Source organism: Cheilinus undulatus, linkage group 24 (genome assembly GCF_018320785.1).
Source record: "Cheilinus undulatus linkage group 24, ASM1832078v1, whole genome shotgun sequence".
Classification (NCBI taxonomy): Eukaryota; Metazoa; Chordata; class Actinopteri; order Labriformes; family Labridae; genus Cheilinus; species Cheilinus undulatus.
This window is the reverse complement of record NC_054888.1, coordinates 22,542,385-22,566,952: the sequence shown is the minus strand read 5'-3', so window position 1 is coordinate 22,566,952 and position 24,568 is coordinate 22,542,385. Positions and strand designations below refer to the sequence as shown.

General features: G+C 40.5%; 1 protein-coding gene across 3 annotated transcripts in view; it reads left to right on the top strand.

Moving 5' to 3' along the window:
* The window catches only part of LOC121506191 (lysine-specific demethylase 6A-like), a 61,185-nt gene that overhangs the window by 24,432 nt on the left and 12,185 nt on the right, over positions 1-24,568 (top strand). The window contains exons 5-19 of one of the 3 annotated variants that reach the window (XM_041781870.1): positions 193-251; positions 1,287-1,407; positions 2,980-3,034; positions 3,758-3,792; positions 4,463-4,556; positions 6,861-6,987; positions 7,626-7,724; positions 9,706-9,925; positions 12,221-12,358; positions 16,592-16,723; positions 16,806-16,877; positions 17,039-17,146; positions 19,130-19,498; positions 21,276-22,168; positions 23,815-23,944. In XM_041781870.1, the coding sequence (XP_041637804.1) occupies positions 193-251; positions 1,287-1,407; positions 2,980-3,034; positions 3,758-3,792; positions 4,463-4,556; positions 6,861-6,987; positions 7,626-7,724; positions 9,706-9,925; positions 12,221-12,358; positions 16,592-16,723; positions 16,806-16,877; positions 17,039-17,146; positions 19,130-19,498; positions 21,276-22,168; positions 23,815-23,944 (2,652 nt within the window). Of the gene's footprint in view, positions 1-192; positions 252-1,286; positions 1,408-2,979; positions 3,035-3,580; positions 3,712-3,757; positions 3,793-4,462; positions 4,557-6,860; positions 6,988-7,625; positions 7,725-9,705; positions 9,926-12,220; positions 12,359-16,591; positions 16,724-16,805; positions 16,878-17,038; positions 17,147-19,129; positions 19,499-21,275; positions 22,169-23,814; positions 23,945-24,568 lie in introns of those variants that run through there. The other 2 variants (XM_041781871.1, XM_041781872.1) reach the window with 2 other exon arrangements.

Genomic DNA, 24,568 nt, shown 5'->3' with positions numbered 1-24,568 from the left:
GATTTGTGGTAATTGGTTTTCTGACTTCTGAAATAAACCACGCTGCTACAAAGACAGGAAATACATACAGCCTACACTCTCATGCATCGATACAGAATTGTTAAAAATGTCTTAAACCATGTTTCTTCATAAATAAGAGCGATTTACTGCTTTTGAATCAATTCTTTAATGACTCATCTCCTCCCTACCCAGAATGCTGCCTTTCTGTATGGCCTGGGAATGGTCTACTTCCACTATAATGCCTTTCAGTGGTGAGTACCAACTGACTTCTGCTATCTGTAGCATTTTTTCTGTTTAACTCTGGAGTCAAACCTGCAAAGCCGAGGCTGTAGAGCATGCACAGAATGCCTCGTGCAGCTTGGATTCTATTTAGGGGATTAGGAGTCAATTTTTTAAGTGAAAAAGTTTGCAGTTGCACAAGCCCTAGCATGATGGGAAATTCACTCCTCATTGTGTATCAGAAGCAGCCCCTTGACTGCTCAGAATGTGCTGGAGTTCATACTGACACACGTCACGCTGGTGGGGGTTGATGGCACTTTTCAACCGCTTTTCACCCCTTTTTAGGTCATAACTGTGCATTAAAAGAAACGGCAGTATACTAATGTCGTACATGCTGTTTTTAAATCAGGATTTTAGTCAAATATACGTGCATCTCATTTTGACAACATCAGAGAAGACAGGGTGCTCTAGAGGTCTTTGGCGCCCCCCTCCAAGGGTGCCCCAGTCACTGCTCTAGGGTACTGGCTGGGCAGGTGGTAGTAGTAGGCTAGTAGTCTAATCTTAACCGATATTGCATGACTGGGTTTTACTTTCTCTATGTTTTTCTGTTTGTTGATCCCAGCTAAAAAGTGCTTGTGAGTGATGCTGTCTTGTTGTTTCCATGGTTACAACAAAAGCAGAGAGTCCTCTGATCTCCGCCAGCTAAAACCTCTGATGGGTAAAAAGCATTAGGATGCAAGCATCAGCAAAAACGGCCATTGTTCTCTCTGTAGCTGCAGGAAAAGTCGAGCCAAGAGGAGAATCCTTCAGTAAGAGAGTTGGGGGGCTATCACAAATAAAACTGACTCCTGCTGCAGCGTTTATTCAGCTGCAGTTTGACAACAAGGACTTGATAACAAATGGGGTTCTTCCTCAGGTACATCTTTAGTATTCAGATCAGGACGGCTCACAGCGCAGCAGCGTGACTTTAACGTCTCACCAGCTGCATTTAAAGCCGTGAAGATCTGTCCTCCTGCCTCTTTTATTACTGCTTTGCCCCCTCATGCTCCTCTTTTTTATCCCTGCAGGGCGATCAAAGCATTCCAGGAGGTGCTGTACATTGACCCGGGGTTCTCCCGGGCCAAGGAGATCCACTTACGTCTGGGTCTCATGTTCAAGGTCAACACAGACTATGAGTCAAGCCTAAAGGTGAGTCTAAGTGCCTGTTCCAGGTTTGTAGGCACAAGTTAATCCAGTACCAGGCCAGATTTTAACAGTTTTTAGACTGTGACGTTTCATTTCAGGCCCCTTTTTAATGTATTTTGTAGTAGAAATACAAAAAAATTGAAGGTGTACAGGGCGGCTTTAATCTGTACTTTGAGTTGGGGTTTAGATGCACCTTTTTAAGAGTAACATGATGTTTTTAAAGGATGGAACTGTGTTGGATTGGCCTTCACAGCCAACAGATAAAAACACCATTTTTACTTGTTTCATATGCACTTTTTGTGGTTAATTTGGTGTAAAAAGGGCTTTGGATTTGCAACGGAAGATTGCTTTTATCAACAAGTGTTAATTACACTGATATGTCTTAAAAATTTACTGCAAAAATGTACATTTTAGCATGCATTTGTGTAAGTTGTTCCCAAATGGTGTAGCATTGTGAATAGGAACAATCATACATTCTTACCACAGCTACACAAAATTCAAAGAGGTGATTTTGCATAAATATAAAGGTGGTATACCTTTACAAGCCTTCCAGGGCTGGCTGCTGAGAATCATCCCCACAGCATGGTGCTGCCACCATCGTGCTTCACAGTGGGGATGGTGTGTTTGTGGTGATGAACACTTTATGGGCACTGTTGGCTTTTTGGTCCAGCCTATAACTCTCAAATTATCTATGCATATGACCAGTATTAATTTTGGCAGCTATTTGTAATTTCAGTCTTAGTTCTAGTCTTTAAATGAAATGCAAAAAAGGCTATCAACAAACATTTTTAGTCATAATTTTAGATGACGAAATTAACATGGCATATGGCCAGTATTTGCAGGTGATCTGTTGCTTGTAAGTTTTATGTAGAGATATCAAATTCAAGCCTTCTAGGGTGGACTGCCAAGAAGCACCCTACAGCATGATGCTGCCACACGTGCTCCACAGTGGGGATGGTGTGTTTGACGTCTTGTCCGATGGCCAAAAAGCTCCAAAGAACTTTTTCTTCTCTTGACCATGGAGTCTCCCACATGCCCTTTGGTGAAGTCTAGTCCAGATTGAATGAGTTATCTTCAACTGTGTCTTCCTCTTTGCCACTCTCCCATTAAGCTTTGACTGGTGAAGAGGTGTTGGATGCAGAGTCTCTTCCATCTCAGCTGCTGAAGCTTGGAACTCCTTCAGAGTAGTCATAGGTGTTTTGGTGGACTCTCTCACTAGTCTCCTCCTTGCACGGTCACTCAGTTTTCAGTCACCTTGTCTCTCAGTTTCTTGAAGTGTTCTTTTGTCTTTGTGGTGTAATAGTAGCCATGAATACTGATAAACCAGTGACTGGATTATGACTTATTTTACTTGATGTATTTTTATTTAATTTACATTTTGTTGTAAAAATCTGTTTTCCCTTCAACTTCTTTCTGGATAAAAAAATCCAGTTAATATTGATTGGTTTATTTATAAATCTAGTGAAAGGGTTAAACATCCAAAGGGGGACTGTACATATCTGTGGATGAGATCTGTAAGTATGATGCTGCCTTTGCCAACTCTTTTAATGAATCTTACTCATTTTTTTCTTGCAGCATTTTCAGCTGGCTTTGATTGACTCCAACCCCTGCACTTTGTCCAAAGCTGAAAGTAAGCACCCTACTTCTTTATTAACCACGTTCACTCTGATTTTAAATGAGTTGTTTTACTAGGAAAATGCTTCTCAGGCTTCTTTCTGTCTGTTTTGGTTAAATTCTTACATGAAATGAGTGATTGGTATTCTGCGATGTTGGGCCGTTAAAGTCTGGAGCGCCTGTATCAGAGGAAAGCGTCTCATTGGGGGGATAGTGTTGACTGAGTGTTAGATTATGTCCTTCTGCCGGGGTTCAGCTTGGCTAGAGCGCCGGCATTATTTGATATGCCGCTGCCATCTCATCTCCCGCCCCGGCACCTGTTACCTTGACGACAGCAATATCCATTTTTTAAGCCGAGGCGCCTCGCTGTTTGCCTTTGCCTCATTGTGTCCCCCCCCTCGTTCCTGCTCTCACTCTCTCTCTCACACACATAGCAAGGGCAGCCCCCGTCTTTCTTCCCCTCCCTCCTCTCCTCCTCTCTCTCTCTCCCTCCATCTGCTGAGAGTCACTCAGGCAGCTTAGATCAGACACTGCAGCGCTCCAGACAAAGGAAGGTGCCGCCAGGAGCACAGCTACCTATCTGCTCTGTTACACTCATTGTGGACGGGCAACCTTGGGCTTTCTGGCGCCAATTTATTGACATCTCGGCACTACTTTTTAAAGACTTATGAGGAGGACAAACTCTCCAAAAGGGTGGGAAACCTTTCTTAATCATCTTTCTTGTTGTTTCCTTCCACAGTTCAGTTCCACATTGCTCATTTGTATGAGATTCAGGTAAGTGCTCTGTTTTATTTAACTACTTTTCAAGGATGTATTTTTGTCTGGTGTTTCTGTGATGAAAAAGAAGAGTTTAGTGTTGATTTAGTGCCAGAAATCAGAGGCTATCAGCGCTGAAATCAGCACGTCTGAATGCGAGGGATATCCTGATTTATTTGTATTTCAAACCAGGTGCTGACAAATTGAGGAGGGAGCCTGAGTGGGTGGCACACGGGGAGGGTGGGGGGGATAGGAGATTACTCTGAGTCGATGGACGGGGTTGCCACGGAAACAAGAAAAGTCTGCCCCCCTCTCTTTTGTATGCTGGTGGTTTCTCTCTCTTTATGTCGATTTCAGTGAAGTACAGTAGCTCCGGGAGAGGCAGCGCTTCACCGCTGATGTGTTTTTGTGCTTTGTCAGTACACGGCGCTGCAGCGGTAGGCGAGCTTAGGATGCCATTAAACAGCAAGCCTGCAAAAGTGGGACTAGATATGAAAGAGGAAAGATAGGAAACACACTTCAGTGGGATTCCCGTTTGGTGTCCTCCACTTTTAAGAGAAACCTCTAAAAGCCTCACACTCAAATCTGTATTTTTCTCCTTTATCCCCTCATTTTCTTTTTGCTTTTTTCCATCTTTTTGGCTCTCTAACTCCTGGCTGCTCTGCTCTTCTTCTCTTCTCGTATTCAGAAGAGATACCGGGCTGCCAAGGAGGCCTACGAGAGCCTCCTGCAGACGGAGGATCTTCCTGCACAGGTGAAGGCCACTACTCTGCAGCAGCTAGGTAAGTCAGCAAAGTCTCAGTTTGATTTAGCATGCACTGGTCAAATTCTGGAAGTTTTCAACCATTTTTAAAACCTTATGGGGGTAAATAATGAGCTGTGGTTTTTGCGGGATGATTTGGGAAGGCAATGAAATCGTGTCCCGCTCTGTTGTACAGAGGGTGGCTTCACAGGGACCTAGGATGAAATCTGAGCACACTAGTCCGGTTCATTTGATCAGTGTGAGATAAAGTGGGCACCATACCTGAGTTAGCTTGAAGAGGCAATCTTAGACATGATTCAGAATACTCGAGCATGGTTTGTAGGAGGTGTGAACGCAGCCATGCTCAGGTACAGGAAGGGTAGTAAATGCAAATCTAAACTAGAGCTGGGACCCGCTGGCGTCGCTTCTTGAGGCTTTGTTAGAGCAGAAGCATAGGTGCTACCAGGGATCTCGTGCAGGTAGACGAGGGGCTAAAAAAATAAAGGTGCCAGAGACCCCTTACCTGAACCTGGCTGAGCAAAGCCATGGACATCCAAGAATAGTCATCCTCAGATAAGGCTGTCCGTAAAGGAGGAAAAAGAGGAGAGTGCTCTGGGACCCAGCCTACCTGGGGACCCATGGAATCTGCAAAACCATAATCCATTGTAAATTTAAGCTGTGATAACCATATTTTATTTTTTTACCTGAATAATAACGACTCTTATCAAGGCATGAAGTATCTTTTTTTTTTTATTAATTTGTGTCATAGTATATAAAAAAACGAATTGGAATGGTCAACAAATGGATTAAATGGGTTGAAAATGGCAAAATTGGCCAAAAAGTTGGTGAAATAGGATTTTAATAGTACATGAAATTGATTAAAAATGGAAAAAAAATGTAGACAAAATGGGGTTAGAGTTGCAAAAAGGTGCATAAAAAGTGATAGAATGGGTTAACAGTGGCAGTATTGGCTTAAAAGTGGCAAAAATGGGCACAACGAATAGTCAAATGTAAAATATGTGCAAGAAGAGGAGAAAAGTTTTAATAGTGGCAATAATGGGTCAACAGAGAGCAGAAAGTGGCAAGAACTGGTCTAGAAGTCATAACAGTGGGCACAAGGGTGGTAAAGAAAAGAGAAAAAAATGGCTTTAAAGTGGAAGAGAGTGCAAAAAGGTGATGAAATGGAAATAAAAAGGTGCAGAAATGTGTTAAAAGTGGCAAGAATTGATGGGAATAGTGATGAGAACAGTTGAAAATGTGGCAAAAGTGGTGTAAAGCTGCAAAAATGCATCAAAGAAGGTCAAATTGGGCGCAAGTTGAGCAGAATTGATGAGATGATAACGGCAAAATAATGTTGGGTAAAAGTGGTTAAGAAGTGACACACATAAATACTTTTAACATTTAAACCCAGTTATAGTTTGATTCACTTTTCAGCTCCAAAATAAGTAACTGTTCGTCAGGATGCTAGCACCAAATCTCACCATATGAACACGTTTTATTTTAGATTAAACTAGCTGTAAGTATATATTTTCATAAAAATGGGTAGAATAAACACTTTGAAATCATTTTTTAAAAAATATTCTATATTTTGGGGCATGCAGATGGCCTAGCGGTTTTAGACGCGACCCATGTGCTTGGGAGGCCTGGGTTCAAATCTGGCCTGTGACCCTTTGCCACATGTCTCTCCCCACTCTTTTCCCATTTTGGACTCGTTCCATTGTCTTCCTTTCGTCGAATAAAGGCAGTAAAAAGCCCAAAAATAAATCTCTAAAACAAAAAAATGTCTTAATTTTCTTGAGATTTCTGGTGACCCCTCTCAGTGTCCCGCGACCCCAAAGGGCGTCCTGACTCCTCCACGTTAATCATTTAAAACCTTTGGATGTGGAAAAGTATTTAAAAAAAGAGGATCTCATGGTAGTAGTGGGATTTGTAACTGGTTTGCTATCCCACTACTTCTTAACAGTAAATGTCCCCACTTATTATGTTTCCACATGCTTTTGTTTTGAAAGAGCCATATTAGGAAATTAGATGTTCTGTATTGGGGGGAGTTGTAGGTGCTTGATCTTTTTTAAGTTTGTACTGTGATGTAATACCACTCCCATTTTTACTATGCAGTCATAGCACTACTTAACTCTTAATAGAACAATGCATTTGTGTTTACAACAGTCAGTCAGTTAAATCAACTCTGTGCATTTCTTTCCATGAAAGAAATTTTTTTAAAGTCTTTACTTGTACGGTTGTAAACTGAAATTCTTTAAACAGAGATGGAAGTTCGTCCTCGCCTGTGAGATAAACTCCAGAAAGAAAACAGCATTTACTGACTGACTCTGCTGTTATTTCCCAGGCTGGATGCATCACACGGTGGAGCAGCTCGGGGACAGAGCCAGCAGGGACAGCTATGCCATCCAGTGTCTGCAGAAATCTCTGGAGGCCGACCCAAACTCCGGACAGTCCTGGTACTTCCTTGGCAGGTACGTCCCCCAACATCAGAGGAGAGTCTAACAAGGCTTGGACGAGAAGTTTGATTAAGCAATCTGTGAGGAGGATTACTCAACCTTTGTCAGGACTGTAGTCCTTTCTGTAACTTGGGAAATTTTTCACAGTTTGTTCTGCATGTTTACACCTTTGAAAGGTCCAGTTTTGGTAAAAAAAAAAAAAAAAAAGCATAACTCTTTGCAGAATTTTTTTTTCTAATTTTTTTTGCAAATGTAAATAATTTACAGTTGGATTTACAGTGAGGATGAGGAGCAGATGCACAGGCATGACTGTGCACCATATGATTCTTCTCTTAATTCTTTTATTTATTTGTTCACACATTTAAGACTTAAAGGACCAAACCAGGAGCTTTCAAAGATGTGAACTTCCAGAACAAAACTTACAAAAGCACAAACATAACACATGAACTGGCATAGGAAAGCGTTACTTCTCCAGTTTTTCATCCTTTGCCAGCCCTGTGGTTCTTCTGAGCGTACCATCTGTCCTGAATCTGTCCTGTCTGTATTATGTTTAAACTGCCACTCATGTTTTTATGTTAGAGTATAAATCTCAGATGAAAGTGTGTGAAGTTTTCCCTGTATAGCTTCACGCTGACCGCGTTTTTCTCCTGCAGGTGCTACTCTAGTATTGGGAAGGTCCAGGACGCCTTCATCTCTTATCGGCAATCCATAGACAAATCAGAGGCCAGTGCAGATACCTGGTGCTCTATAGGGTAAGGACTGATCTGTTAAATTCTCTTTTTATGCTGTAGTGCAGGAGTGTCAAACTCAAGGCCTGAGAGCTAAATCTCCAGTTTTAAAATGTAAACTTAACTATAATGATTTAAAGTATCCCTGTTAAGTTATAAAAAAAATAAAATACAAAAGGTCATAAATGTAAAACAATTAAATAGTGGGTGTTTTCATTTCATATTTTCAATTTTTGCATCTCATAGTTATGACTAACCTATGATTTTGGCTTTTTATTTCTTATTTTGACCTTTTAGATTGACAGTTTAAAATGTAAAGTCACATTTTAACCTTTAAAACTCATTTTATCTCAAAATTTAACCTTTTTATTCATGATTTTGACTTATCTCATTTTTTGACTTTTTCGATTCATAATTATAGCTTTTCATCTCATATTCTAACCTTTTAGATTCAAAATTTTCATTTTTATTTGATATTTTTATTTTATGGAATTTCATCTTATGTTTTGACCGTTTGAATTCATGGTTTAAATTTTTATTTCATATTTTGACTTTTACACTCGTATTATGACTTCTTTTCTCATATTTTGATCTTTTAGATCCACACTTTTGATTTTTATCTCATATTTGACCTTTAAACTAATGATTTTGACTTTTATCTCATATTTTGACTTTCTTAAACTAAGATTTTGAATTTTTTTATTTCATATTGACATTTTCAAGTCATAATTAGGACTCTTTATCTCATACTCTTACCTTTTAGATTAATAATTTTAAATTTTCTTCATATTTTGACCTTTTAAACTCAAGATGTAGAATTTTATCTTATATTTTGACTTTTTTTTAAACTTATTTTTTTATTTAAACAAAACAAGCATACAACTTAAATATGCCATATTCACATGCTTTTCTTTTTAACAATATATCCTTAAGACATGTTACTTATTTTCTTAACATTCCAGCTGCAGCAATTCTTTAGTGTGCCCAACGCACACATACAATATGCAAAAATAATAAACAATTGACAAGTATAAATTTTGGCATCTGAAGCCATAATGCATGTGTGATTTTTTTTCCATGTCATAAAACTCTAGCACCTTCTGAATCCAGACATGATATGAGGGTGGTTCCAGATTCAACCATCTGGTTGGAATACACTTTATAGCTGTTATATTTTGACATTTTAAATTCACAATTTTAAATTTTATCCAATGTTTTGACCTTTAAAATGCATGGTTTTAACTTTTTAATCTCATATTTTGACTTTTTCAACATATAATTCTGACTTTTTTCTCATATTCAGTCTTTATAGGTTAATGATTTTTAATTTTTGCCAAATGTTGACCTTTAGAACTCATGGTTTTATAATTTTATCTTAGATTTTGAATTTTATCTCATATGTTGACCTTTACAACTCATGATTTTAATTTTTTATTTCATATTTTGACATTTTCAATTCATAATTATGATATTTTTTCTCATATTTTGATCTTTTAGGTTCATAATTTGAAATTTTATCCGTATTTTGACCTTTAAACTCATGATTTTGAATTTTATCTCATATATTTGCCTTTTAAAACCATTATTTTGACTTTCAATTCTCTGTATTGACCTTTTGATCTAATACACTTGAAGTTTTACTATAGATTTCGAGTCATTAACATTTAGACATTTTTAAATGAAGTGTCATTGATCATCAGTGCTACGTTTTTTTCCCATAATTCGTCACTGCTGGAAATGAGGTTGAGAGTTTATATTTTAATGTTGACCCTGTTAGTCTCTCAGGTTAGACCCTGGTTCAGATCCCGGCCCCTGCTGTGACTCAGTTTGACACTCCTGCTGTAATGCAGTGCTTTAGTTGCTCATATAGACGTTTAGTGACTTTAAACCTTGCCTTTTAAATTTCCAATCCAATACTTCCTTTGCATGGAGAAAACTGCTCTCTTCCTCTCCATCTGTCTCCTGCGCTCCCTTTCTGTCCTCATTTCCCCCTCTTACTCCTCAGGGTGCTGTACCAGCAGCAGAACCAGCCCATGGATGCCCTGCAGGCCTACATCTGTGCCGTGCAGCTGGACCACAGCCACGCCGCCGCCTGGATGGACCTGGGCACACTGTACGAGTCCTGCAACCAGCCGCACGACGCCATCAAGTGCTACATCAACGCCACACGCAGCAAGGGCTGCACCAACACGCCCGCGCTGACCCACCGCATCAAATGCCTGCAGGTGGGTTCAGCGAGCAACGTACGGCGGAAGGAATGCTTAATGTCAGGAATAATGCACAGGACTTTAAATGCAGTTGTTCAACAACAACAGCATTTCACAGGTGTGGTGCACCTGCAGACGGTGGCCAAAGTGAACCTTTATTATTCATTAAAGGAGGGGTGTCCCTGTTTTGATTCTCTGAATCAGCTTTAAAGAACACGTTGCCATTGCTCAGCCTACTTTAACACCCAGCCGTGTCATTAATTGAATTCACCGGTGGCTGTTGATTCATTTCACACGCTCCCAGGCCACGAATCCACAAATCTGTTGACTTTTAGAAAAGCTCAATTTTACGCCTGGCAAAAATTCAAACAGGCTCTGATTTAGACAGCAGTCCATCCAAAAATACTTAAATCATTCTGGGACATCCCTTATGAGATCTGCTGGCTGTTTTTAAATGTTTATGCTGCTCTGGGGTTCACTCAAAAGCTCTGCTACATGCATCTGAGGGGCAGGAAGAGCCAGAAATGAGGACAGAGGAAGAAGTTTACAAAAGATTCCTTAATTCTCTTTGCTATTGTCATTAAGTTGCATAAGCCTGAACTGTGTTAACCACAGTGATGCTAATGAGAGAAGAAAATAAAGCCAGAATTCAGTGTCCATATAAGATTAAATCCCAGCCTCTATGGCTAAACTTGATTCCTGCTGGGCTTTAAATCTCCCATTCTTCCAGACATCTAAGTGGAAGTTTACTGTTTTCAACCTGGGTCCTTTTTTTGACATATATAGTGAGTTCAGTGACTATTACTGATACATGCTGATAAAAGGCTTTAACTCTGCAGCTATTAAAGCTTCAAACAAACCACAGAAGCTTTTTAAACCTTATATGCTTGAGGCTCATCTTCTGGGGCTTTTCCACTTTGACTTTTGGCCGTGCTGATTAACTGTTCCGTCGCCAGTTTGGCCGAGCCGCAACCAAAGCAGTCCTGCTCCGGGGCAGGGCCATCATCACAAAGTCATCACGACAAAAAATGTCCAGCTTTCTAAAATCAGCTGTAAAAATATTAGATATTAAGCCAATCTTATTACTACTTCAGCCTGAACTATGCATATCAAATTTAAATGATATTTTTGGAATTTTAACCCTTTAAAGGCAAGTATGTTACACAGTTTCCACTTGTTATTATAGAACAAAATTTTAAAAACTTAAATAAAATAAACACACACCATTATCCAACATCAATAGCCACACATGTATCATTTCAGTAGCATAGCACCCTTGCAGAAAACAATAAAAAGTGTGAAATTTTGCAGCATGCTTTGAATGGAAAAAAGTAGTGCCACCTTGTGGACAAATATAAAAAATAAAAGTTGAACGCTTGTAGTCTAAAATCAAATATAAACACAGAGGAATGCATTAGTTTATGTAAAAATAAATGTGGAATCAAAAATGGCATTTTCAATGGTTTTCAATGGGACATTTTTGGTCCTTAAGAGCAAATGAGTCGGTTTTTGTGTAGCTTAACCATTTTAGGCTAGTTTAAGGAACTGGGATAATTCAACACAGCAAAAATAGCTTAAAAATTAAAAACTAAATGGCACAAAATGTCCCTACGATCTCTTACGGGTCAAGTAATGATGTACAAACTGATACAACGTGATAAACTGATTTCTTTGTTTCCCTTTTGTTTCTAAAAATCCTGCAAGCAAATGAGGAAAATCCTCCTCTTCAGATTGCTCAAAGATAGCAATGTATCGTATCGGCACTCCTGCATCGTTCTGCCAGATTTTAGTTAAAGCTGTATAAATTGGCCTAAAAGGCCCAGGTTGAAAATAATGAGGCGTCCACTTTTGTTTTTCTACAGCTGGATATATTGGAAAGAAAATCTAGATTTGGTAGCCCCCTTTGGATGGATTAATTCATAAAAGCAAGCCCTTTATATCACGTTTTTTTACTCATCTGTATTTCCTCCAAACAAAAGTCATTTCCTCTACATATGCATGAAGGAATGTCACATTTCCACCAGTTGTGTTAGCATAATCTCATGCCATTAAGACAAGCTGTGCTGCTTGTTTTAATGGACCTGTTTACTGTTTCTGAATGTCATTTGAAATCCTCCTCGTGTGCTTGGTACGGCTGGTTTAGAGACACAAGCGTGCCACTCCAACCGAGCATCACTTGTGTTGAAACTATTTACCATTGCTGATCATTTCCTTGTTTTGAGGTCATCGTTCTTTTTTCTCCAAAAAGAGAACCTTGTGTTTTATTCTTCTTCTTATTTTTTTGTTTTTTCACGTCGTTTTCCATTCCCCTAGGCTCAGTTGAGTAACCCCCAGCTCAGTAGCCTTCAGGGTAAAAGTAAAATGCTCCCTCTTATTGAGGAGGCATGGAGTCTACCAATCCCAGCTGAGCTAACCTCCAGGCAGGGAGGCCTGAGCAGTGCACCACAGCAGGTGAGACACCAGATAGAAACACCTCCCGCCTCCCTCCCCCCACTCCCCCTTTTTTTTTTTGACTGAGTGCACACAAACCAACACAGTAATGTACACACAGACAGGCCGACACAAACGCATGATCTGTTGTACGTACTGACTGCCGGGTAACACTTGAGCGCCACCTTCCACGCCGTGCAGATGCCCTGACGGCACATGCACGAGAATAACTCCAAATGAAAGTACAGGAGGCATTTTTCTGCCTTTTTTCTTAAACTTGGATGTATACTCTGATTTGCTCCTATCATTGCAGCTTTCTTTGCGGCTTCTGTTAAAGGAGGGGTCCAGCCAAGTGTTACCCTCTCCCTCACTCCCTTTCTCTCTCCGCAGCACAGTCGTCACTCGGCTTCACCCATCACGCTCCGTAAACGGGAGGAAAAAATAAATCAACAAAGCGCTTGTGCAGGCTTTTTTGTTAATTCTCTCCCATTCAATTTCTGCCACTTTTAATCCTGATTTAATCTAATGTGGTATTCAGGATTACAGCCCTCCCACACACTGGATGACAGGCTCAGATTGTTGTTAAAACTGTCTGACGACGTTATGGAGAGTTAGGGATGCAACCAGAAACAGCCATTTAAATGGAGATTTCAGAGCCAAAACATTATTTTATTACAAAAAAAGCGAAGAAATTGAAGCATACACTAACAATTTGTGTGTTCAACGGTGGTGTCCAAAAAATTAAAGATGAAGAACATGTTTGATATTTACAATTCAGGGTGGTAGTGCCTCCGGCGGAGCATCTAAAACAACCAATGAGAGCGAGCAGACAAGACAGCGCCACCAGCCGGATCAGTCCTGATTCTTTTCTGTATTTTAGGATTTTTTTTCAGCACCTGTAAAACATGTCAGGACAGCTTAATGTGGAGGGACAGCAAGCTGATGATATCAATATTCATAAATGTTTGTTTTCCCTCTGAAGTCGTGATCACGTGAGGTGGTTTACAGGTCAGCAGGTGTGTGGTCTCGATGGTCTCACAGTCTGGCTGAGTCGTCTAATGCAGTGGTTCTTCAGTGGTCCAGCCTCAGAACCCACAAATATCTTTAGTGACACAAATTTCCCAAAAATTTCAACAAAGTTTGATATTAAAAGATTGCACTTAAGATCTTGGATGGAGCAGAATTTCTGACAGGAACAAGAGACAGGACAAAACTCACGTTTTACACCCGTTTTCCCATGAAGACGTTCTTGAAATAATGCCGTGTTTGGGGAAAACTTTTTCAAAATGAAACGGACACAGATTATTTTAGTGTCCATGTGGACAAAGCCATTAAAGAGCTACATGTGCTGCGATAAACCATCATTAACAGTGCATTGAATCAGAGCAATCAGTTCTGGTTCGGTGTACTAAGAAATCTCACACGCTGTGCAAAAGTGCTATGAATTTTCTTACCTCAGGTCTTAAAAAGTCTTAAATTTGATTTTTAAAAAGTGTGAAGGAACCATTAAAGCAATAGCGATTGACTGGTTGATGGTTTTCTTGGTGTTTCGCACTCATATTTCTGCTTTAAAATCCACCTTACTCTTTAAAACAGGGTTCTTTGGTGTTGGAAAAAGCGGGATAAAAATCCGGGCCTGTCATCCCAACTCAGCACTTCACAGTTAATTTACAAAATCCAGTTTTCAGTAACAACCTTGTTGAACCTGCGCCCCGTCTGTTTGCTTCTAATCTGCTTTGACTGGGAGCGCTGGCCCTTTCAGGAGAGATTAAAGTCTGTAATTCTTCAAAATCAAGTGCTTGTGTTTATAATCCACGCACTCATTCAGCGTTTTCGGGCTTTTGACCCCTTCACCTCCCCTCGGTGTGATCGGTGAGGCCGTGCTGCCGTAGACAGTCAACACCCAGGCTTCCCATTGGCTCTGTCCATCTTCTCCCCCCCCTCCCCTCCCCCGTTCAGTAGTTGACCTTAGATGTCCTGCAGCTGCTGTCAGAAGCCCCAGCAACGCCCCCTAGTGTTTCATTACCATCTCATCCATTCAGACGGTAGATCAGTGATACTCAATGCGTGGCTCTGGAGCCACATGTGGCTCTCTTCTGATGATTTGTGGCTCTTTTATGTCTTAAGCTGAAATATTATTCCCCCAGAAAACCTTAAAAGGAAAATTTGACCTCAGAAATTATCCATTTCATCAGTTTGTTTCCCACACGTATACAGTAGGCTTTAATTGTCAAACTTAATTGTCAACCTCTATTTTTCTCTGTATATTTCTATAGCCTTTATTTGCAATTTTTGCTACTTTTATTCAATTTTTACAGCTTTAAGCACATTTTTGCCAATTCTTCGACACTTTTATCCTGCTTTTTGCAATTTTTCGCCCCCCTTTTTTTCACTTTTTCACACATTCAAGTGGCCTTTTGCAATTTAATGCCACTTATTTCCCTTGTTGCCACTCTTGGATGCTTTATGCCCATTTTCCCACTTTTTTTCGCCATTTTGGTCACTTTTCAATCATTTTTTGCCATGTTTTTGTCATTTTTGCCCCATCCCACAACTCATTTTTTCCCACTTCTCACCCATTTTTGCCACTTTTCTCCCAGTGTTTGCCACTTTTAGCCCATTTCTGCATCATCTTTTTGTCACTTTTCACCCATTTTTGACATTTTAATCCTTCTTTTGCAATTTTTTGCCAGTTTTTGCACTGCTGGTCCATTTTAGCTGTCTTTAGCAGTTAAATGCCACTTAATCCCAATTTTTCCACATTATTTTGTGATTTTTACCCATTTTAGTCACTTGTCACTCATTTTTTTTGCCACCTTTTGGCCACTTTTTGACCTTTTTCCCACCTGTAGCTATTTTTTTTGCCACTTCTCGCCCATTTTGGCCACTTTCTGCCCTTTTTTGCCACTTTCCTTCCAGTGTTTGCCCCTTTTTGCCTATTTATTGCCACTTCTCCCCCATTTTAGCTGCCTTTTTTCAAATTTTTGCTCGTTTTTCCCAACATTTTCTGATTTTTGCTATTTTTTCACAGTTTTTGCCACCTTTAACTTATTCTTTTGGTCACTTCCCACCCAATTTTGCCACTTTTTGCCCTTTTTTTGCTCAGTTTTCTCCCAGTGTTTGCCCCTTTTGCCTATTTTTGCCACTTTGCCCCCAATTTAGCTGTCTTTTTTCTGATTTTGCCACTTTTAGACCATTTTTGCCACTTTTGGACCATTTTTGACAACTTTCACTCATTTTATGGTCACTTCCCACCCAATTTTGCCACTTTTTGCCCTTTTTTGCCACTTTTCTCCCAGTGTTTGCCCCTTTTGCCCCTTTTGCCTATTTTTGCCACCTTTGACTCACTTTAATTGCCACTTCTCACCACTTAGATTGTGGCTCTTGCAAATGTATTTTTCCACAATTTGGCTCTTTGGTTGAGCAGGGTTGAGTAACACTGCGGTAGATCATGGTTAGCTCTATCCTGTCCTTGTGTTTCTGCCTTACAGCATTGAAATGTGTGATTTTACATTTAAGAGATGTTTCTAGTGTGAATGAGGGAAGTATGGATGATAGATCTCAGTGTGTCCGATGTCAGCTTGGCGCTCTGCTTCATTTCAAAGTGTCGTTTGATTTTTGAGTGCGGGGCAATGTCGATCTATGGTGCAGGTTTGACGCAGAACTATTGACTTCTATTTATATGATGTATTAGACATTATATATTATGTGGCGATCCTTTTAGTTTCCTTGCCTTGTCAAACAGCTGCAACTTCTTAGTCCTGTCTGGAAATGTAAACAAAAATTAAACATACCATTGCAAAGAGCTGCAGCCAACTAAAAGTGCTGTAGGTGTTTATAAGAAGCCGTCGTAGTGAGGAGAGCGCCCCCCCGGGGACGTTTTTGCCCTATGAAGCAACACGTCAGATACACAGAATGTTTTGCTCTACATGTTCTCGTTTGTCTCAACACACAATCACAGAATCTGCTCCATTTCTCTCTTTTCCTTGTTTCCATCCCTCGCTTTGCCTGCTTCCTTTTGCCTTTATTATTTTGTATTTTTCCCCTTTTTTCCAATATTAACACGCATATTGCTCCCATTTTTGATTTTCATCCTCCATTTACTACTCATTTTCTTTTTTTTATTGCTTTTCTGTATCTTTTTATGTCCTCTCATTCACGTATCTGTTCTTTTTCTTCCTTACGTTTCTTTTGCTGCCCTTTTGCCTGCGCCCCCCCCCTCCCTCCGCCATCCTCCCGCCCCTCCCCATCCAGGCTTGCAAGCCCAATCACAGCGCAGAGGGCGGGGGCTCGGGTCAGTCTCTGCCCCCTCATGTGGGCTCACTGGGCTCGCCGGAGGATCAGCTGTGCCCGGCGAAGAGGAGGAGAGCCTCCAGCCCCGGGAAGGTAAATACAGATCAGGTCGCACATTTAATTCACTCTTTGTTCCTGACTTTATCTGTAGGAGTTATATGTTGTGTTTTTTCAGGCTGATTCCTGGGCCGGCAACCCAGCTCAGCAACCAGTTCCAAGCTGGTATCTCTCACCACAGAAACTGCAGGTTCGTAATCAGAAAAGTCCCCTATGTTTTCTGTATCAAGTGGTAGCCTTTCTACATGGACATACCCACAAGGCTACCCCAGTGAAATCATATTTTTGCTGTATTTATGATGTCAGTGCTCATGTGAAATGGGCTTTGATTTCCACTCTCCTGTCCTTTAGGTGCTGGAACAGTTGCGGAGTAACCGTGCCAGCCTGAAGCCCCCCCAGCTTCAGATGCTCGGGCAGCTGGAGACTCAGCTCGCCATGATGCAGCAGCACCAGCACCAGGTAAAAACTAGGCAGATTCCACACAGGTTAGCCATTCCATCCAAATGAAGGGAAAAGCATGGTCTGTTGGGATTTAACAAGTAAACTGCGAAGTTCAACAGGCTAAATCCAGTCATTTAGAACCTGTTCTAGGGCTCCAGGCACCTGAAATGACCTGACTCATCCACTTAAAGTAAACACATAAAGCTTTACCATCCTCTGTAGTATTTAAGTCTGACTTGGCTAGTCCTTTCATGCTTTCATGTGGAGGCGTTGAGCCATGTGGTTTGGCACGCTCTACTAAACAAGTGAGTACAGGAAAGTTAAAACGTTGAGAGTAACTGCCTTTTCAGAGCTCACTCAGCTGGTTCTCCAACAAGATTTAACCCTTTTGAGGCCGTCCGTGGTTCCATTATTTTTGATTGAAGTGATGCCATTTGTAAGAGATGGTTTTTACGGTTCGTAGGATCTAAACTACTCCAGAGATGGTAAAATAGTAAAAAGTATAAAAGGGTCAAATTTCATGGTAGTTTTTCCAGATATACTCTGTTGATTATAATTATTTAAGAACAAATCAAACTATGGAGGCCCATGGCTGCCATGTAACAAAGACAAAAAAGCTCAAGTCCAAATTAGAGGAAATTCTGAGATTATTTATTGTCAGATGTAGGACTTTTTCTCTCAGAATTTTGACTGATCTTATGATTTTTTCTTTATATCTCATGATAATCACTTCTTTTTCTTCATTTTAGTTTTTGTCCTCATGATTTTAATGTTTTTTATTTTCAGTTATTGACATTTCTATTTTTGTCAGTCTGTTGCTTAATTTTGACTTCTCTCATACCTTCATCTTGATTTTTAATTTTTTCTCTCATATTTATATTTTTTATCATGTCGTTTTGAACTAGCTCATGTTGTCGTTATTCTATCTCATATTTTTAAAGTTCTATTGCATAAATGGTTTTACTCTTACAATTGTGACTTAATGTACCATAATTTTGACTATTCATCTCACAGTTCTGACTAATCACATGATTATTACTCTATTTCATGCTTTTCACTTTATATCTCATGTTTTCATCGTTCTGTCTCATTTTAGGCTTTATATCTCATTATCTCAGTTGTTTTTGTCTCATAGCTGTAACTTTTTATCTCATGATTTTTCAATCTCATTGTTTTTATCATAATATTGACCTTTCTCTCTATTTATTATGTTTTCAAGTCATAAATATGAACTTTTATCTCAATTATTTTTTCAGAATTTTGACTATTAATGTCATCATTTTAAAGTATTGCATGCTTATTACACTCTTATTATTGTATCCTTTTATATCTAATATTTTCATCATTCTGTCTCAAAATTAAGACTTTCTATCCAATGATAGTTTTTATCTCGTAATTGTGACTTTTATCTAAGAATTTAGACTATTTATCACATAATTATGACTTTTCCCATGATTATTACACCATCTAAGTCGTACTTTATCTTTTAATTTTATCACTCTCTCTTATAGTTTAGACTTTTATCTCATAATAATGAATACTGCATATTTGCCCATATATCTCATGAGTTAGGTCTTATATCTCATCATTATAACATTCCATCTCATTATATTTTTATCTTATTTTGTTTTTGTCTCATAATTTATACCTGTTATCTCGTAATTCTGACACATTGCATGATTATTGCTCTATCTCATATTGTCATCATTCTCTCAACTTTTCATCTCTTATGAATATCTCATAGTTGTTTTTATCTCATATTTAAGACTTTATATCTCATAATAGTGGCCTTTTTCCTCATAATTTAGACTATATATCTCATTCTTCAACATTCTGTCTCATGATTTTTGTCATAATTTCATTATGATAACTTTTAAATAATTGCTAACTTTCATATTTGTTTCGTTCTTAAGTGGCAGACACAGTTTTCTATGTTGGGCAGGATAATTGTAAATGATAATGACGGTTAACTTTGATCGTTTGTTTTTTTTCCCGTCACAGATGAGACAGAACGCCTCAGGAGGTCAGGTGCGCCCCTCTCTCCCCAACGGCCCCACCACCAACTCGCTCCCCTCCCCCAATCCCAGCCTCCACCCCACCCGCCCCCACCTGGGACCCCACCGGCCCCTCTGCCCGCCTCAGCCGCTGGCCAACGGTCCGATGGACCCGGGGCCACACGGACACTCAGACTCCCTCCCCGTGGGCGGCACCAGTAGTAATAATCAGTCAGGACCCACAGGACCCAACGGAGACGTGCCTTACCTGCAACCTGCCGGCAGCGGCGGCGCAGCACTGCTACCTCACACCTGCACAAGCACGCAAACACAGGACGCCACGCCGCGCCAGGCCCTGCACCTAAACTCCTCTCAGGTCAGATGTCACACATCGCTCAACGTGCTCCATCATTGAGCTGAAATGAGATTTAAAGACATTCCCTGCAGCTATGTTTAGCTTCTCAGCTATAATTCAGTTTTATCCCACTGACCTACTTGGCTCTGTAGTAAAAACTGTCAGAAAGCATGTAGAAAAGCCATCAAGTGGTTTCAGGAAATGAGCTGTGAAATCCTCCCATGAGACTTTGGAGAATTAATGAGGAAAAAAATCTTAAGAAAACCCAAGTATCTGGTATTTAGCCAAAAGATGGACACAGCACATGCAAGAATGGGATACAGCTCATGCTATTACAGGTTTTCTAAATCAATTTGAGACTTTGTTAAGCTGCATGAAGCTGTTTCTCACCCAAAATCCATGAATTGTGCTCAGAAGGGAGCCATTTCAACCACAATGGCACTTAGTTTTAACTTTGTGTGAAACAGACAGGATCAAAATGTCAAATTTCCATGTTATAAAGCAGAAGAAGATATTTGCTCTTAATGCAGTGGCCCTTATAAGCCATCGTACAATAATTTAAAAAACAACAAAAAAAGATTTTTTACTTTAAGAGTAGTTAATGTGTGTTAGTAAAAGCTATTTTCTTAATTTTATAAAGTAAAAAAAATCGAGAAAATCCAACAACTGTTTGGTTTCTTGTAAATTTTGCCTTAACAGTGTTGTAGATTTATTAATTTGGGAAAACTTGACGTTTTTGAGTCTCAAATGTCAAAATGTTAGACTTTATAAAATCTTTTTTGTCATAAATTAATGCCATTCAAACTCTGAAATTCTGTGCTCATTTTCTTATTAATTTACGACTTTGTAACCTCAAAAAAATTTCTTTTTTTCCCCCCTGGAATTTCTTTTTTTAAATTTTTTGCTTGAAAATGAATCAATCGTCTTTATTTAAAAAAAAAATGTAGCGGCCCTTATAAGCCATCGTATATATTTTTTTTATTTAAAAAAAAAAACAGTTTTTTTTTAACTTTAAGAGTTGTTAATATATGTTAATAAAAACTATTTTTTTTTAAGTTTATAAAGCTAAAAGAAAATCAAAAAAATCCAACAACTGTTTGGTGTCTTGTAAATTTTGCCTTTACACTGTGGTAGATTTATTAATTTAGGAAAACTTGGAAGTTGTTGAATCTCAAATGTCAAAATTTTAGACTTTTTAAACTCTTTTTTTGTCAGAAATTAACGACTTTCTAACCTCTGGATTTCTGAGCTAATTTTCTTGTAAATATATGACTTTATAATCTCAAAAAAATATTTTTTTTCCCCCCAAACAATTTTTTTGTTTTTGCTCAAAAATGAACCTGTAAAGTAGTGATTTTGGAGATAAGAGGTTTTGGCCTTAAGTCAGCAGTATGTACGTCTAAGTTTGACAACGTCAGAGCGGACAGGGCCCTGCCCCTGAGATCTTTGGACAGCAGGTTGGGAACCATTGACTTATGTCACAGGCAGGAATCCTGACTCACTGGATGACTTCACTCATGGTGCGTTTATGTCAAAAAATAGTTTTCTACTGTGTAGTCAACAGAAGATGAAAAAGTACAGTAAAAAGTAATAGCACAGTTACCCCGGTTAAACTTTACTGAAGTATAAGTAAAAGTACTGATTTCAAAGTACCCTAAAAAACTACTCTGTTACAGTAGTTTCCACCCCTGGTTACAAGAGGTACAATGTTTTTTCCTTCATAATGGGACGATCCTCAAAGGTTAAGGTCTCCAACTGTGATAAACATTATAAGTGCTAACATCTTTTCGTCCCACAGGGGCTTCAGAAGACGTCTGCTCCACACGAGGCGAGCTCCAGTACCGAGGGGACCCCCAACTCCACCGCCCCCGTGCTCCCCAACAATCAGGTTGGACATTCCACTAACGCCCCATCGCCACGGCAGCAGCAGCAGGCCCACAACCACCTCCCCTCGCCCCCCTCCCTGCCCCCCTCCTCTACCTCAGGTGGAGCAGCACCCGGTGCGTCCGCTACCAAAGATAGCAACACAGCCGCCGCCCACGCCACGGTTTCCCTCGGAAACGGGGGCTCCGAGGGCAAGGCGCCATCGCCCCTTCCTTCAGCTGACGGCAAAGCGGCGCCGGCAGACGGCTTAGCCAATCATGTGCACTCAGAGGACGGCGGCAAGGCGGCAGAGGGCGGCGAGAAGCCGAGCCTTAGCGCAGACAATCCTAGACTCTCTGCCCTGCTGGCGGGGGGTAAGAACCCCGAGGAGGCTGAGGGGCCGTCAGAAGGGGCCGCAGCTTCCGCTTCGACCACGCCGGAGTCCCACAAGAAAATCAACAACATCCACCCAGCCGTCCTACCCTCCACGCCACACGCGCAGGGCAGCTCAGCCGCCTCTTCGCCCATATCTGCCATGTCCACCGCCACGCCCTCGCCGAAATCCTCCGAACATACCCAAACAGGCGCCCAAAGCCCAGCCACCACCTCCACGACCACAGCTACCACCACCACGTCGACGGCGCCCGCTGTCAACGGTAACGGCAAGGGAGGAATATCAGAGGACTCTCAAAGCCCGCTGAAGGCCGAGCCGCCTGCCGTCACCAGTCTGAAAGCTACGCCTCCGCACGGACACAGCTCCTCTTCATCATCGTCATCGTCGTCGATATCCATCTACCCCAGCTCCACAGACGTGCTCAAGGCCTGCAGGTAATCACAGCTCTGCACAACCTGCATTTACAGAAAAAGCTGGGACGCAGAAATATTCACTCATTTTGAATTTGATGGCAGCAACACATCTCAAAAAAGTAGGGACAGGACCATCTTTATTATTGTGTAGCATCCTCTTTTCTTTTAACAACAGTCTGGGAAGTGAAGAGACCAGTTGATGGGAGAGGAATGTTATCCCATTCTTGTCTGATGTAGGATTCTAGCTGCTGAACAGTCCTGAGTCTTCTTTGCGGAGTCCAAATGTTTGGACTGCAGGCAGGCCAGTTCAGCACCCGGACTCTTCGACTGTGAAGCCACGCTGTTGTGATGGATGCGGAATGTGGTTTAGCATTGCCTTGCCTCTCTCTACTTTTCAGCGTTGATAGTTCCTTTCCAGATGTGTAATCTGCCCACGCCATAGGCACTAATGCAACCCCAATTTTGAATTTGGATTCATCCGACCACAGAACAGTTTTCCATTTTGCCTTTAGACCATTTTAAATGAGCTTTTCCAAAGAAGACAGGAGCATTTCTGGATGCTGCTTACAGAAATTTCTCCAGATTTTAGGTACCATCTACTGTACATTATATCATCTGCCCATCTTTACTTCTGAGAGACTCTGCCTCTCTAAAATGCTCCTTTTAAACCCTGACCTGTAACCAATTTACCTAATAGTTGCAGCCATTTTTTCATGAGTACTTCTTACTTCTCCAGGCTTTTATTTCCCCATCCTGTCTTTTTTAGGAGGTGTTGCTGCAAATGTTTTTCATAAAAGAGTAAAATGTGTCGGTTTCATTGTAAATTAGCCTACAAAACCATAATGGCATGTGTTGATGACAGCCAAACCCTTCCTCGAGGTGCCTTTGATCAGCACCACAGAGCGGTAGTTATCCTGACCAATGGGAGCCTAAAACCTCCTCAGCTGGTTTAGTTAAACGACTTATCATCTTAAAATGTACTGATTTAAGCACAGCAAAATCAGGTCTTTCTAGGGAAGAGGGGTCGTATTTCTTTGCTTTTGTTAGATTTGTTAAAATAGCATTTTAACTTAAAATACAGACACTTTTAGGAAAAGTTAGCAGCAGTTAATGCAGGACAGTTATAGTAGTGAATGCTTCTTAAAGACTTGGATTTTTGTGTTCACTTGCCTCTCTCTTGGTGTAGATTTACATCAAAATGACTTGTAAATCCCCATTAAGCCTATAATCATCCCAATCTTCTTGTCTTTTGCTGCTAAATTGATCCAGGAATCCGCCCTTCCCATCCCAGTTCTTTAGCCTTTTTTTAGACTAAATTGTGTTAATCAGTTGTTTTCATGCAATGCTTATTACATTATAAGTCCACCAGATTGTTTCAAGCCTCATTTGCTGCATGTGAAATCTTACAGGTGTTTCTTTTGAAGATGTCTCCCCCCGGTGGATTTGCAGAGTAACTACAAGAGCATATAGTTATGTAACTGTAAACAACACCGAAGGCGACTGGGCAGCCTTGTTGCCATGCAGATATTATTCATCATTCAGCACACTGCTTACCTTGCACTGTAATAATTATTGTTGAAAGGATATTTTCCTCTAAATTGAGTGCTTTAATTGAGTACATGTATTTTACTGTTGTAACAGCATCTTTTTGCTTCCTGTTTGTGCAGGAACCTGGGGAGGAACGGCCTCTCTAACAGCAGCATCCTCCTTGACAAGTGCCCCCCGCCCCGGCTGCCCCCTCCACCCTCACCAGCCCTGCCCAAAGACAAGCTCAACCCTCCAACACCGAGCATCTATGTAAGTGTTATCGAGAGATGGAAAGGCCTCTGCTGTGAAATTAAAAAAAAAAAAAAATACCAAGTCTGTGATTCTGTGTCTGATAGGCTGTCTTTAAAAATATTTAAATCTGATTAAATATTCAAAAGTCCTCAGATTCTAGCTGGAAATAAATCTCCATCATTCACACATACGTCAAATGATGCTTGAAAGTTGGACTCTTACATTACAATCATAGGATCCATTGTTCAACGGGTGTTAACTTTTAATTTTTGCAACCACATTTTTGTTTGTGAGTGGATCCACTGTAAAAATCAGACTTTTTAACACCAACCCTGGACCTGGAGGACACATTTTAAAGGTCAAACAATATGCAAAACACACTTTTCAGGCTTTTCAAGCAGAAATATGTGCCCCTGGCCTGTCCACAATCCCCCCAAGAATCAGAGAAATCCATTCCCCCCCCTCTCTGTTTCTCCACTTTTCAGCAAGTGTGTGCTGAAACGAACCATTCTCAGATTTCCCCTCATGATGTCATGTGGGGAGTTAGCCCCGTCCCCAGGTTTGGTTGGCCCTCCCCACTTGGTAGAAAGTTCCACCCTCCTCCTGATCCTCCTCTCAGCTGGATCAGGAGAGCCAATTCGG